This window comes from Gossypium raimondii, chromosome 2, assembly GCF_025698545.1.
Source record: "Gossypium raimondii isolate GPD5lz chromosome 2, ASM2569854v1, whole genome shotgun sequence".
Lineage (NCBI taxonomy): Eukaryota > Viridiplantae > Streptophyta > Magnoliopsida > Malvales > Malvaceae > Gossypium > Gossypium raimondii.
In genome coordinates, this window is record NC_068566.1 from 28,639,764 (window position 1) to 28,654,945 (window position 15,182).

General features: G+C 32.1%; 1 protein-coding gene across 1 annotated transcript; it reads right to left on the reverse strand.

Annotated features, from left to right (window-relative positions):
- Nucleotides 1-4,494: 4,494 nt before the first annotated feature.
- On the reverse strand, nt 4,495-5,943 carry LOC105789826 (putative RING-H2 finger protein ATL21B). The gene is made up of 2 exons (XM_012617159.2): nt 5,160-5,943; nt 4,495-5,058 (listed from the first exon to the last, which is right to left on the reverse strand). The coding sequence occupies exons 1-2, from the start codon at nt 5,768-5,770 to the stop codon at nt 4,956-4,958; spliced, it is 714 nt and encodes a 237-aa protein (XP_012472613.1). The 5' UTR covers nt 5,771-5,943; the 3' UTR covers nt 4,495-4,955.
- Nucleotides 5,944-15,182: the final 9,239 nt, after the last annotated feature.

Consider the following 15,182-nt stretch of genomic DNA (forward strand, 5'->3'; position numbering starts at 1 on the left):
TTGCATAGATAATAAATAAATATGAGGTTAACGGATATCCTTGCCTCAGCCCTCTTGACGGCTTGAATTCTTCTCCTCTTTTGTTGTTCAATATGATTGTTTAAGAAACACTTGTAACACGTCTCATAATTAATGATATCTAGTCGTCACAAAATCCCAAACTCCTCAGCATTTTTTCCAAGAACTCCCACTCTATTCTGCTTTGCTTATGTCAAGCTTTAGCACAAAAGATCCACTTCCTCCATTCTTTTTCTGTTTAAGAGAATGTAGGACTTCATAGGCTACTAAAATATTATCTGAAAATTTGCCTTCCTAGTACAAATGCTCATTGTGTCTCATCAAAACAAAAGCTTAGGGCTTTCCTAAATCTATTAACTAACATCCTGGAAATAATTTTATAAATCACATTGCACAGGCTTATACTGTCCCATATTTTTTAGAGCTAAGATTTTTAGGATAAGCACAATATTTGTTTTGTTTATATCATGTAAATCCCTCCTATTGTTCAACACCTCTAAACAAAATTTAATAACGTCTTTCCCCACTATATGCCAAAATTTTTGGAAGAAACAAGCGGGATAGCCATCGATACTTGAAGCCTTGAGAGGAGCCATTGATTTAATTGCTTCCAACATTTCTTCATTTTTAAATTTTTCCATGAGCTCCTCATTAAGGCAACTACTGATGCATGGTTGAAACTCAGACATTAGGTACCCACAATCTTGTATTGATTTGGATGCAAAAAGATTTTTGAAATAACTCATGGCTAATGAGAGTAATTCCTTGTCCCTTTCGACCAAATTGTCATTATCATCTTCTAGTGCATTTATTGTGTTCTTCTTCCTTCATTACGTAGTAGAATTATGGAAGAATGATGTATTACAGTCAGCCATGTGAAACTAATTTGTTTTTTCTTGTTGTTCCCAAAAGAGTTCTTCCTTATCAGCTTCTATGTTTAAGGCTAATTTTACTTCCATTATTTCTACCAGCCTTTCCTTAATTGGGTCTTGCTTGTTTAGCTTTTCCAACTTAGTATTCAACACATCTTTTTTCTTATGCCTTCTTCCTTTGTTGATCTTCGCACATTTTTTTAATTTTGTTCTCAATTCTTTAAGCTTCAAAGGCAGCTCTGTCTCATTTGAATACCATCCATGTTTCACTTGGTCTTCGAAACATTCTTTACATACCCAATTTGCATTCAATCCAAAGGGGATATCTTCTTGGATTTGAAAACTTTTTTTTACCACATATTGTATCAACAATCACCGAGTAATGGTCTGATATGTTGTGGGATAGATGATAAACTGAGTAACTCGGGAAACAGACTCACCAATCCGAATTTTCCAGTCCTCTATCAAGTCTCTCTCCTATGTTATTCTCTACAAATTTTCCTTTTTCCTAAGTGAATCACTGTTCTGAAAAGCCCAAGTCTTTTAGATCGCAATCTTGAAGTGCTTTTCTAAAGGCTGACATTTGATGTTCCTCTCTTAATCACCCTTTTCTTTTTTCGAATAAAAACATTACTTCATTGAAATCTCCCGCCACTAACCAAGCCATACGAATATCTTCCTTCAATTGTCTGAGTAGGTCTTAGGAATCCTTTCTCAAAATTTTAATTGGAGAGCCATAAAATACTGTGAATCTCTAATTTTCTTCCCCATTACCCTTATTTACTGCAGCGTCGATGTGTGAATTTGAAAAGCTTTTTAAGGAGGCTGACAACTCATCTTTCTATCCTAACGAAAGACTTCTTCTTGATCCCTTTGTGCAAATATTAATTTCATTTGAAAAACCACACTTCCTCCTTATTTAATCCATTCTTTTTGAACTAACTTTTGTTTCTATAAGAAACACAAGTTTGGGGTTAATTTTGTCTCAAGCTGTTCTTGAGACGCCTTATTGCTTGTGGTTTCCCCAGACCACGAACATTCCAATTTAGAATTTTCATCACGACAGGTCGGCCTGTTTGCCAGTGGCAACCGATAAATCATTAGATGAATTTGTGTCCATTGGTTTATTACTATTGTTATCGTTTCCTTGGTTAGTTCTTTGTCTTTTTTTTCTGTCGATATTACTGATTGGACTATCCTCATGCTCGATATTTGTCTCATTTTCCTACCTAGCTTCCCTTCCAACCCTAAATCCGTAACTCTCTTCCAACTCCCTTTTATTCATGTCACTTAACCCTCCTCTTCCTCTAGATCTATACGATTGCCCCTTGCCTAATTGTTCCTCTTACTGTCTACTTTCACGTTCCCCCATAACTTTCTCCATTCGAACCCATTCTTTTGGTTCCACCCTTAACCATCTACTAGGTGTTTGTTCAACTCTTTTCGGCGGTGCTCTTAGAGAAATATCCTAACCATACTCATCTTGCACCCCTAGGGAAAGGCGTAAGGGACACAAATTCTCCCCATGTCCTAGCCATACTCATCTTGCACCCCTAGGGAAAGGCGTAAGGGACACAAATTCTCCCCATGTCCTAGTCTTCCACACAATAAACAAAATAGAGATAATTTTTCATATTGGAATGTTGCATACGAAGATTTGTTCTGCCTATGAATAATTCACTTTTTTATTTTCAATGGGCATCGAACATCCATCTTCACCTTGATGCGCATAAACTTCCTAATTCCTTTTGTAACAATTGTTTTATTGTAATTAGTGAATACGCATATGAAATTTCCAAGTTGCCTTGCCATTCCTTCAGACATACACCTTGGTGGTAAGTTATGAATTTGCACCAAAAAATTGTATGAAATACAAGAACTTGACTTGGGTCCTCTCCTTTCTCCAATCTATGAAAAAGAATTAAGTGCCTTTTAAAAAACCACAAAATACCATCTTCTACCATTTTTAGATCTAAATCGTTGTAAAATCGATCCATTTGTCCTCAATTTCAAAAATTGTAACTCCTTCAATTGGGTGCCAGGACTCCGCAAGTACATTCTTCAATGATGAAAAGTGGACAGCGCTATTAGTTAGAACTCTTCCAACCAGACATGGATTAAATTCCTCCCCAAACTCTTCCTCTTCTTCGATATCATGAACCGAATCTTCTTCCTTCTCTACCAGACTCAAGTTTGCCAATTTGTCTTCCATGATTTTGTATACCAAATAAACCTTTTGCGACCTCTTCTCTCGTATTGAAAGCTTAATCAATTTGAAAAAATTGGGTAAAACCCCTAACCTGCTACTAAGGGCAGACAACGAAACAGATAAAACAAAGAAACCCTAAACTTCTAATCGAGCAAACTTTGAATTGTGATAAAACTTTACTTGAACTTTTTAATTTAATCTAGTATTAAAGAGTTATCTAAAGTACTAAAAGATAAAATAATAAAAAAATAAAATATTATTAAAATACTATTTTTACAAATAAATCCTCAAAATAAAAGTTTTAAAATAGATCATTGTCCATCAACTTGTTCTTCGGACCAAAACTCTTATGGCAACCAAATTTTCAATTCTTTTTTACTTTTCGAGTTTGCTTTTGCATCTAATCAAAAATCAAATAATAAACCCAAAATTAGTAGCATCTCATTCAAGAATTTATCAAAGTTAAGCACAATAAACATGTTAATTGGATATATTATTATTAATAATAGGTAAAAGTACCATGAAGATCCATGTATTAGAAATCAAATTGCATTTTATTCCCTCTACTTAAAAAATGAGCAAATTAGTCCATGTACATTAGATCAAAGAGTAAATTGGTACTATTGTTAAAAATTCTATCCATTTATACTGTTAAGTGCTAACGTGTTTGACACAGCAACCAGACAAAAACACTTGGATGCATGCTATGTGTACCTTATACTGACATGAAAATATTTGAAAAAAAATAAAAAATCCTAATAAATATTTTTTTTATCACATGGAAATATTTGAGGTACATATCAACATGAAGTATAGGTAGCATCCACATGTCATTGTTTGGTTGCTCCCTCAGCAACGCCAGCACTTAACAGTAGAAATGTATGAATTTTTAATCGTAGAATCAATTTACTCTTTGATTTAATATACATGAACTAATTTTCTCATTTTTGAGTAGAAGGACAAAATCCTATCCAATTCTTAGTGCAGTGAGCATCAATGATACTATTTTCTTTTCTTTTTCTTCTTCCCATAATACAAGCTTGGATTTTATATTTTTAATAAAAATAATTTCGCCTTGGATGTTTCCTACCTTGTCATTATTTAATAGTGAATTTTAATAGAATAATCAATTTATAATTTTTAATATATAATGTTAATTTATTAATTTTTGAATAAAAAATATAATTTGACTCTTAATGTAGAAGTTTCCGTAGTAAATTCTATTATACATAATAATTCTATGATGCATACAATTCTGTTTATTTATAATTATTTTATACATAGACTATTAAATGCTCAAATTTTTGTTTTAATTATCCTGGGTTCAAATTATCAGGAAAGAAAAACATATATGAAAGGTTCAGGGAAAATGAAGAACTTGAGGTACGGCAATAAACCTGTGGAAAGAGCTAGATTAGCCATCAAGCATGTCAAAAAAATCAATTCTAATACATTGAAGATTATAACACTACGTATAATACAAACACAGTTGAACCCCCCCCAAAAAATAAAAATTATACAAAATTAATCATCTATAGTGGTGGTCTTGATAATGAGGATGTGGAACGGTCTGGTTCGGTGCATTGCGACAAACAGGGCAAGCAGCATTTAACTTAAGCCACTCATCAATGCAATTAGCATGAAAGTAGTGACTGCAATCAGGTATGGTTCTTATGGACTCTTTGGCTTCATATTCCGATAGACATATTGAACATGTATTATCATTAGGCCTTGAAAGCTTGAAGTTTTCACCAAGCAAATTAATTGGATAGGCTTCGATCCTTGAACCATCGAGACCATTTACAGTCTGCTCCGCAGTGAAGCTGGAGATTTCAACATTTGGCTGCTGCCCATGATCACAGCAAGGAAAAACATTGTAAACAATAATACACAGCACAATCAAGGTGATGGGTGTTCCCAGGATAAAAATCAAGGCATATTTGGTACCGCTTGAAAAACCTAAAAAACGAATGTAATTTAATAAAAGTTAAGCCTGAAATTCAAGGGTCTCTTCCATATGGCAAATATCATCTAAATAAATGTCTTTATTGGAAAAATACCTCTTTTTTTTTATGGAACAATTACCACCGGGTTGTTTCCATGTTAACACAATATCATCAATGAAGTACCTATGATTTGGATTCCTAAGGGGCACCATAATCTTTGCTATCTCTACACACCAACTCAACGAGGAAGATGAGTTATAATCGATTGTAGGTATACCCCAAATCGAAAAGTTAATACCACTAAGGCAAGAAAAACGTATTCCAGGATAGACCATTGAGATATTGGATTGGGAGGAACAGTTTAAAAATATGTAGGTTTCAGGGTATGGTGGGTGAAAAGGAGTACCGGAGAGATGGAATCCCTGAAGGAGACGTTTGGGAATGCAAGGGTCAGTGATCAGTAATTTGGCAGTGGAATAAATGATGGCGTGGACCCTAAAATCACCAGAAATTGGGAAGTTGATGATGGTTTGATCTAGCAAATTATGCTGTCCAATTCTGCATGAGAGGTTGAAGTTGGGATTGCCGCAGCAGTGAGGTGAATATGGGAGCCGGAAAGGGAAGTCAACTATTACATTGCCGCATGAAAACACAGGGCAGATTTCACCATTTGTCAAAATTGGTCGAAGGAAGACGAAGAATAAGAAGAAGTTTAAAGGGTCCATTTCAGGGATCAAGAAAAAGATTACCTTAATTGCAAAAGAAAATTAAATAAAGAAAATTAAATAGAGAAAAAAAAGCCTGTTCTTCCTCTGCAAATCAAGGCCTAGCCAGGAACAAAGAATAGCTTTGAAGTTACTTTGAGCACAAAAAATTTGGATACAGATAATCCAATTGGAGGAGACTATTAGGACTGGGGCTGACGTTTTAGATAATTTACTTTTACTTACGAAAATTATAGAAGTATATTACATTTATTTTATAGGGTATATTAAAAAATATTTTATAATTCGATATAAGGAGAATATTTTATGTATCCTCAATATAAGAATTTCATTTACCATCAATAAATAATAACATGGCACATCCTTTCTATATAAAATAAAAAGAAGGAAGATTTATAAATGAGTTTGTTTAAATATTATTAAATAATAAATAATTATAAATACATACTAAAATTCTAAGCTCAAAACTAGAGTCCTAAACGCTCAATTTGAGTTATTGATATTTAGGATAAATACCAAACTTTACATGAACTTTGATATATATATATAATTTATAATGTTATAAATCAACTTTAATTTAGTGTATTTGTAAACATTAAACTTTAATTTTGATTCAATTTTCACATTTCACTAATCTCATTATCTATATGGCACAATTTTTCGTTAAGTCTTGTGTAAATGGTGACATTATATTTTATTAGGTTAAAGAATAAACAAATAAATTTAAATTAAATCCCAAATTATTTCGAAGAAGATGAATATTAGGCCAATAGGCTATAACTTGGGGTTTAATTTAAATTTATTTGTTTATTTTTAATCAATAAAATATTATGTTAACAATTTACACATAATTTAATGAAAATTGTACTACATAAAATGGGGTTAGTGAAATGTGAAAATTGAACTAAAATTAAAGTTTGATATATACAAATACACCAAATTAAAGTTGATGCATAATATTTTAGATTGTATCAATGTTAATGTATAATTTTAATATTTATTTATAATAATTATAATTAAGTCATGTTTAATTATGTTTAAATAAAATATTAATTTTATTTATAAGTCTTTTATATCTTCTTATTTTATTTAATGATAAGATATCATATTATTATTAACTAATGGTACATAAAATTCATGCACCAACAATAAATAAAATTTATTCATTGATATAATTTAATCTTATAATGTTATTAATCTTTATTTAGTCATTAAAGTGATGACAAATTTTTTTAGAGTGATTCAGTCGCACAATTGACGAGTCTTTTAATGCAGAGGTCCTATCTTTAGCTTCTACTGACAGTATGCAGTATGCTATTAGTTTGGATGGCCCTGGCTTGAAAACTTGCCTACGAGTTGTGGTCATTTGTCAGCCTGTAAATGATGCTACCGATATGATTCAAAGGCCCATTATTGAGCCACCATACTTGGTCATTAAAGGTGCTAAAGTCGATAATGGAGATATACCAGTAATTTTTCCCTGATCTCCTAAGCCTATATGGCTTGGTTCTCCTCGGCTTGGTGAGGCAAGCATTGATCTAGCTGTTTGAGCTTGGAAAAGTATTGGAGCTGCTTTTGGTTCGTGAGAATGAACTCACGTTTTGATGTATAGAGGTGATCATGGGCCGGGTTCGGACAAAAGTTTAGGCCCATTTTCTAGGCCTAGACTCGGCCTGACCCGAAATATGGGCCTAAAAATTTGTTCAAGTCCGGCCCGAAATAAAATTGCTAAGCCCGGCCCGGCCCATATTAAATTTTACAACACCAAACAAGTATATATTTAATATATATTTGATTAAAAAGTATATTTGATTAAAAATAAAACATATATATTTAATATATAATTGGGCGGGTGGGCCCGCTAAAAAGTTTACGAGGGCTGCCCGTTTTCTAAACGGGCCTCTTTTTTTTGCCCAAACCCATATTTCGGGCCTATATTTTTACCCGAACCCTCCCATTTTTTGAGTAGGCCGTCGGGCCGGACCGGGTAGCCCAACCCATGATCACCTCTAAACATATAGATGGTGATTTTTGATGGGGAACTACCACTATAAATATCAACTAAGATTAAGGTTCTTATGCACTGAAAAATTAAAAACAAAAAAAATATTTCATTTAGTGAGGTTTTCGAGTGCTTAGAAAATTTTGGTGATTTTCAATTTTTCGTACGACTAAAATCGACGACCTCGTCGGTGGTTTGACGTGCTCAACAGTGGTGTAACAATATTTGGACTCTGGCATTTGGGTCAGGTAATAGCTGGAGGTATTTATGTTCTATCTTTTCCACTGCACTATAACATTTAAACTGTTATTCATGCTTATATTTGGTATCCGAGCATGGTTAATCTCTGCCTTGTCCGATTTTAAAAGTTTGTAAATTTCTCAAAATAACAGTCCCATGTTTCTTTGAATTATTTTTTAATTTTTTTTGAGAATTTTTATTATAAACTTTTGTGCAAAATCATTGGATTTTATTGAAGTGAAATTTCTAAAATTAATTATGTTATAAATAATTTAGTGAAAATTTTAGAAATTTGTTGTTTGAATTTTTTGTGTGTGCCTGAGTAAATGGTTGCATATGAATTATTTGGTTATTACTTACATACAATTTTTTAGGTGCATAAGTTTTTTAGACTTATTGCATAAGGTATTTAGTAATAAAACTTTAGAATATATGTCTAGGGATCCAAATAATTTTATTTAATTAGAAAATTAGCCACAACAACTTTAATTAAATGAAATTATTTATTGTAGCAAGGATCTCATAAGGTTTATAGACATTATATATTACATAATGACTTAGCAATAATCTTGAATAAAATTTTAAGGATTAATATTTAGCTAAGTGATTTTCATAATTTTATTTAGTTAAAAATTAGTCACAATATCTTTAGTTAAATAAAATTATTAAAGTTAAAAATTACACATGGAAAGCATAGATATTAAATTCCATTGCATAATTTATTAAGATAAATTATTAAATGACTTTTCATAGTTATCCACGGGCATTATGAAAATGAATTTAATATTTTTAATCAAAAGGATAGTGAATAATTTAATCATAAAATGGATCTAATTGAATTAAAAATTTAGCCCAGAAAATTTTTATGTTACTAGATTCATTATTTACATAATTTGTATTGGTAAATTATGATTTATGTTTGCCTCAATTTTTTGTTAAGCATGTATGTTCATTTATTTGCAGTTTTACAACTTGTGAATATGTCTGATAATAGAGTAGAGATCCCTAAATTAACTAGTGAGAACTTTAAGTTCTGGAAGGAGAGTATTCTTCTCCAATTGGGGTGCTTGGATATTGACTATGCCATAAGGAAAATTGAGCCACATATTACTGAAACCAGCACTCAGGTTGCTCTTGCTTTGTATGAAAAATATGAGCGATCTAATCACTTAAGTATCATGTTCATAAAAAGTAAGGTTCTACTGATAATTGTGGCTTAATTGAGCATTATGAGAATGTCCAAGAATTATTAACGGCTATTGAAAAACAATTCAAAACTTCTCAAAAGTCATTAGCCAGCACCATAATCATGAAGTTCACATTAATGAAGCTCACTATCATGAAAGGTGTACATGATCACATCAACAAGATGAGAGATTTAACAGCTCGACTAAGAGCACTTGAGGTTGAAATGTGTGAATCTCTCCTGGTGCACTTTATATTGAACACTCTTCCACTTCAGTATGGGCCATTTAAGATCTCCTATAAGACACATAAATATAAGTGGTCTATCAATGAGCTTTTGACCATGTGTGATCAGGAAGAGGCTAGACTCATACTAGAGATGGGAGAGAGTGTATTGACGTTTCCTTAAGAAAAGAAGACGATTTAAGCCAAGCAAAAGGGGAAGGCCAAAATGCAACCCCAAACTGACATAAAGAAAGAGTCCAAGTGTTTTTTTTTGGTAAAAAGAATGGTCACTTAAAGAAGAACCGTGTCAAGTTTAAGAGCTGGATTGAAAAGATAGGTAAACCAATCTCACTTGTTTGCTTCGAGACAAATATGGTTGATGTTAGTTATAACACATGAACACATGATGAATTGATTTTGGTTCTACAATCCATATATCAAATTCCTTACAAGGATTAAGAAATCTGAAGGAACCAGTGGGAACTGAGCGACACATCTATTCAAGAAATAAGACAAGGTCGCATATGGAAGCAATTGGAACATGTGAATTAGTGCTTATGAATGACTTTGTTTCAGTTTTAGAAAAGAATTGTTATATTCCCTTTTTTTAGAAATTTAGTTTCTATTTCAAGACTTGCACCATTTGGATATTGTTTTAGTTTTTCAAACACTGGTTTGAGTTTATTTTGTAAATCTGAACTTGTTGGAAATGGTGTTTTTTCTGATGGTCTTTATTCTCTTAATTTGAAAAATAATATCACTCATAATGTTATGCACGTTCAAACTATACTAAACATTGTGTTATAAATGAAGATTCCTCTATTTCATGGCATTGGAGATTAGGAAATATCTCCATTGAAAGGATTAAGAGATTAGTAAATGATGAAAATATTTTTTTTATATTCTTAGTTTTTCTAGAAATTTAGTTTCTATTTCAAGACTTGCACCATTTCGGTATTGATTTAGTTTCTCAAACACTAGTTTCAGTTTATTTTATAAATTTGAACTTGTTGGTTCTGATGGTCTTTATTCTCTTAATTTGAAAAATAATACCACTCATAATGTTATGCACGTTCAAACTGGTACTAAACGTTGTGTTATAAATGAAGATTCCTTTATTTTATGGCATATGAGATTAGGACACATGTCCATTAAAAGGATTAAGATATTAGTAAATGATGGGGTACTCAGTACTTTAGATTATACTGATTCCAATACTTGTATAGACTACATTAAGGGAAAGCAGACTAACAAGTCAAAGAAAGGTGCCAAAAGGAGTTTGACCATATTGGAAATCATCCATTCTAATATATGTTGCCCAGATTTGGATATGCAATGTCATAGATACTTCATCACTTTCATAGACGATTACTCACGATACATGTATCTCTACATGCTTCATCATAAGAGCGAAGCATTAGAAACCTTTAAAGGTTTCAGGCTGAAGTAGGAAAACAATACGATAAGTAAACCAAGATTGTAAGAACCAATAGAGGTTGTGTGTATTATGTTAGATACACTGAGGATGAACAAGCACCTAGTCCATTTGTGAAGTTTCTTCAAGATAATGGTATAGTTGACCAATACATCATGCAAGACTCACTTGTTCAGAATGCTGTGGCGAAAAGAAGAAACCGAACTTTAATAGACATGGTGTGAAGTATGCTTAGTAGCTCTAAGCTGCCTAAGTCCTTATGGGTTGAAGCTCTCAAAATGACTATGTATATATTAAACTGAGTTCCAACTAAGGTTGTCCCAAATACACCTTTTGAGTTGTTCAAAGGTTGGAAATCGAGTTTGCGACATATACGTGTATGAGGATGCCTGTCTAAAGGAAGAGCTTATAACCCACAAGAAAAGAAACTAGACCAATGATCATTAGTGGGTATTTCATTGGATATGACGAAATGTCCAAATGATACATATTTTATCATCTATCTTATAGTATTAGATTGTAGAATCGAGAAATGAAAAATTTCTTGAGAATAACTCAATTAGTGGAAGTGATCTATCTAAGGGCACGATTCTTATAGGTTAATCTTCCACTTTAGGTGAGAGATTGGTTATCATACATAACAATCCTCAAGCTCAACCAGGTATTGAACAACTAATCAATGAAAATCTACAAGTTCCTGAAAACACTCTAGTAGATCAAGCTATTCAAGAAAACCAAAAAATTATTGAACAACAATTGAACAATATGATCTACAAGAAAATATTGGGTCAACATTGAGGAGATCTACTAGAGAAAGGAAATCGACAATTTCTAGTGACTATATTGTGTATCTGCAAGAGTCTAACTATAATATTGGAGCTAAGAATGATCCTGAATCATTTTCACAAGCTATGAGTTGCAAAGAGTTAGAATTAAGGTACAATGCTATGAAAGAAGATATGAATTCCATGAAATGTAATGATATTTGGGATCTTATGTCATTTCTTGAAGGCGTAAAAGCCATTGGATGTAAATGGGTCTTAAAAAAACACAATGGGAAACATAAAAAGACATAAAGTTAGAATCGTTGCGAAATGATTCACTTAGCAAGAACGAATCAATTATACTAAGACTTTTAGCCTTGTATCTAAGAAAGATTCCTTGCGTATTGTGTTAGCATTAGTAGCTCATTTTGACCTTGAGTTACAAGAAATAGATGTGAAAATCACCTTTTTCAATGGTGACTTAGAGAAAGAGGTATACCTTAAATAACTTGAAGGATTCTCCTCCAATGATGGTGAACGCTTGGTATGCAAGCTAAATAAGTCCATATATGGATTGAAACAAGTTCCCTGATAGTGGTATTTAAAATTTCATGAAGTTATCTCTTCGTTTGGTTTTGTTGAGAATATCATGGATCAATGCATATACTAGAAATTCAATGGGAGTAAAATTTATTTTCTTATTTTATATGTGGACAACATTTTGCTTACAACAAATGACGGTGGTATTCTGCATGAGGTGAAATGATTTATTTCTAAAAATTTTCTTATGAAAGATATGGATGATGCATATTATGTCATTGGCATTAATATTCATCGTGATAAACATTATGGTATCTTAGGTTTATCTTAAGAAACCTATATCAACAAAGTTTTAGAAATATTTCAGATAAAAGACTGTGCACCGAGTGTTCTCCAATCGTGAAGGGTGATAAGTTCAATTTGAACTAGTGCCCTAAAAATGAATTTTAGAGGGAGCAAATGAAAAACATTCCATATGCTTTTTTTGTTAGAAGCTTGATGTATGCTCAAGTCTGCACCAGACCTGGCATTGTTTTTGTAGTTGAAATGTTGGGAAAATATCAGAGTAATCCAGGTATTAACCACTAGAGAGTTGCAAAGAAAGTTTTAAGATATCTTAAAGGGACAAATGATTGCATGCTTACGTACAAATGATTAGAAAATTTAGAGGTGTTTGGCTACTCCGATTCAGATTTTGTCAGTTGTGTTGATTCACGTAAATCAACATTAGGTTACATATTTATGTTTGCTGGTAAAGTTATATCTTGGAGGAGCATTTAGAAGACCTTAACTGCTACTTCCATTATGGAGGTTGAGTTCGTTTCATGTTTTGAGGCTACTTCACATTGAGTATCACACTCAGTTTCTATTAAAGTCTGGAATTAAGGAAGAATTGAGAGTTGATTGAAAGAAATCATGGATTAAACGGACTCTACGGTAAAATCTAAAAAATGCAAGGACTAAATCAAAATTAGTTGGTTTCTAAATTTGGTCTGGTTATGTTGGAACTCGTAAGTTCTTTAGTAGGGAGCATAATGATTTCCGGTCGCTGGTTTTGTTAGGGCCTTTAGTGATCGTGCATGAAGGTTATATATATATAGATGAGATGTACTGTTCCCGAGTGAATTTTCTCTAATCCTATTTCATTTTCTTCTCTTCTGAATCATCTTCTTTAATTGCTCTGAAGAAGAGAAAGTTGAGGAAAGCTCTGTATGGAGTGAGGAAAATGAGGATTGAGTATGAAAAGATGAGAATCTGATGAGTTGGTAATTTTCTTAATCTTATTGTACTTGTGGATTCAAGAAAAAAAAGAGAAGTTGAGGCTTTCTGTAAAATTTGAAAGGTTTTCTACAAGTTTTTTGGATTTTGAATTTTAAAGCATGAATGCCATTAAGCTAACTGGTATATTTGGTGTCATTTTTTGCTAACCAGGATGGAGGAGACTTTGGTATGTGGAAAAAGCTAAGCTAGCAAGAAGGAAGGACCGCAAGTTAGTTTCTGTACTCCACCTTTGGATGTTTGCTGGTTGTTGTGTTTTTTTTTTTGCATATTCTGTAATAAGTTTATTCTAAATCTATGGTTATGTATGAGTATTGTTTTCTGGAATTGTATGGATATTATATGCATGCATAGGTCAGTGCAAGTATGAAAGTTGCATGAATGTTTCTATTAAACGAGTATAGTTGTGTAATAATTGAAATGTGGCATACCCCATAATATGGTATGTAACGACCTGTAGTCAGGGGTGTCAAAAATTAAAGTTTGGGACTTCGCTTCCTTAAAACGAACCCGTAAATATTTAAATATTTGCGAGGTTAGTTTAGTAGTGAATTAGATTTTGGTTAAGTAAATTTTGTGAAATTAAGTATTGTTAAGGTACAGGGACTAAATCTCATATGGGTTAAAAGTTGAATTATAGATTTAAGGGATTAAAGTAGTAATTATACATTTATATATGTATAGTGGACTATCATTAAGGTGTGAATTATATATATGTAATAATCTAATATATATACATTATATGTTTTAATAATAAATAAAATTAAAGTAAAATAAATGAAAAGAAAGTGGGAAAGAATGAAACATTTCATGCAAAATAAAAGAAAGAAAAGAAAGAAGAGAAGTGTTGGACGACAAACCTAAGGACTTAGAAGCTTTTAACTTCAATTGGTTAGTCAATTTAGTCCATTTTCTTGTAATTTTTATATTTTTCGAATCCCGATACTTAGATTTATCTAACCCATTTTGTAATTTTTAGTATTGCTTAAGATTGTAAATGTTGTTATTGTTGAATAGTTTAAATGCCAGGGGTTAAAGTGATAGATTTCTAAGTTAGAAGTGAAAAAGGACTAAATTGTAAAAATTCAAAATTGAAGGGTATAATTGAAAATAGGGAGCTAAATTTAGCTTAAAGTGAAATTTGTATAAAAATATAAAGTTAAATGTGGAAGTTAAATATTAGTTGCGGTTTAGGGACTAAATTAAAATTTAAGCAAATATAGTGTAAAAATTGAAAAACTGAAAAATTGAAAATGGAATTGAATTGTTTAGTATTAATGTATTTTAATTGTTTTACTCCGTAGGTAACGTTGTACCGAAATCTTAAACGAAAAAGGGGAAAGATAAAATCGACGTCGAATAGCTCGGAATTCACAGCTTGTGTTTCTATAATCCGAACTAAGTTGTTAATTATTGCATTTTGAATTATTGCGTATGGTAAGCATTTGAGGTGAGTAGTTTGGTACTTTGAGATTGAATTGAATTCATAGTTGATTGAAATAGATTGATTTGGTATATATTCTAAATGTATTGATAATATGAAGATTGAAATGAATATATGTTTGATATGAGAATTGGACATTGGATGTATTTGTAAGTGAAATGGAACCCTATTAACTATTTCGGGCTAAATCGGATATAAATGGCATGCCATAGGATAGGAAGACTTCATGTATTTCTTCAACCTCGAGTCGATGAGGCACTAGGTGCCAAGTTGCTTCGATTTAACCGATGAGGCACTGG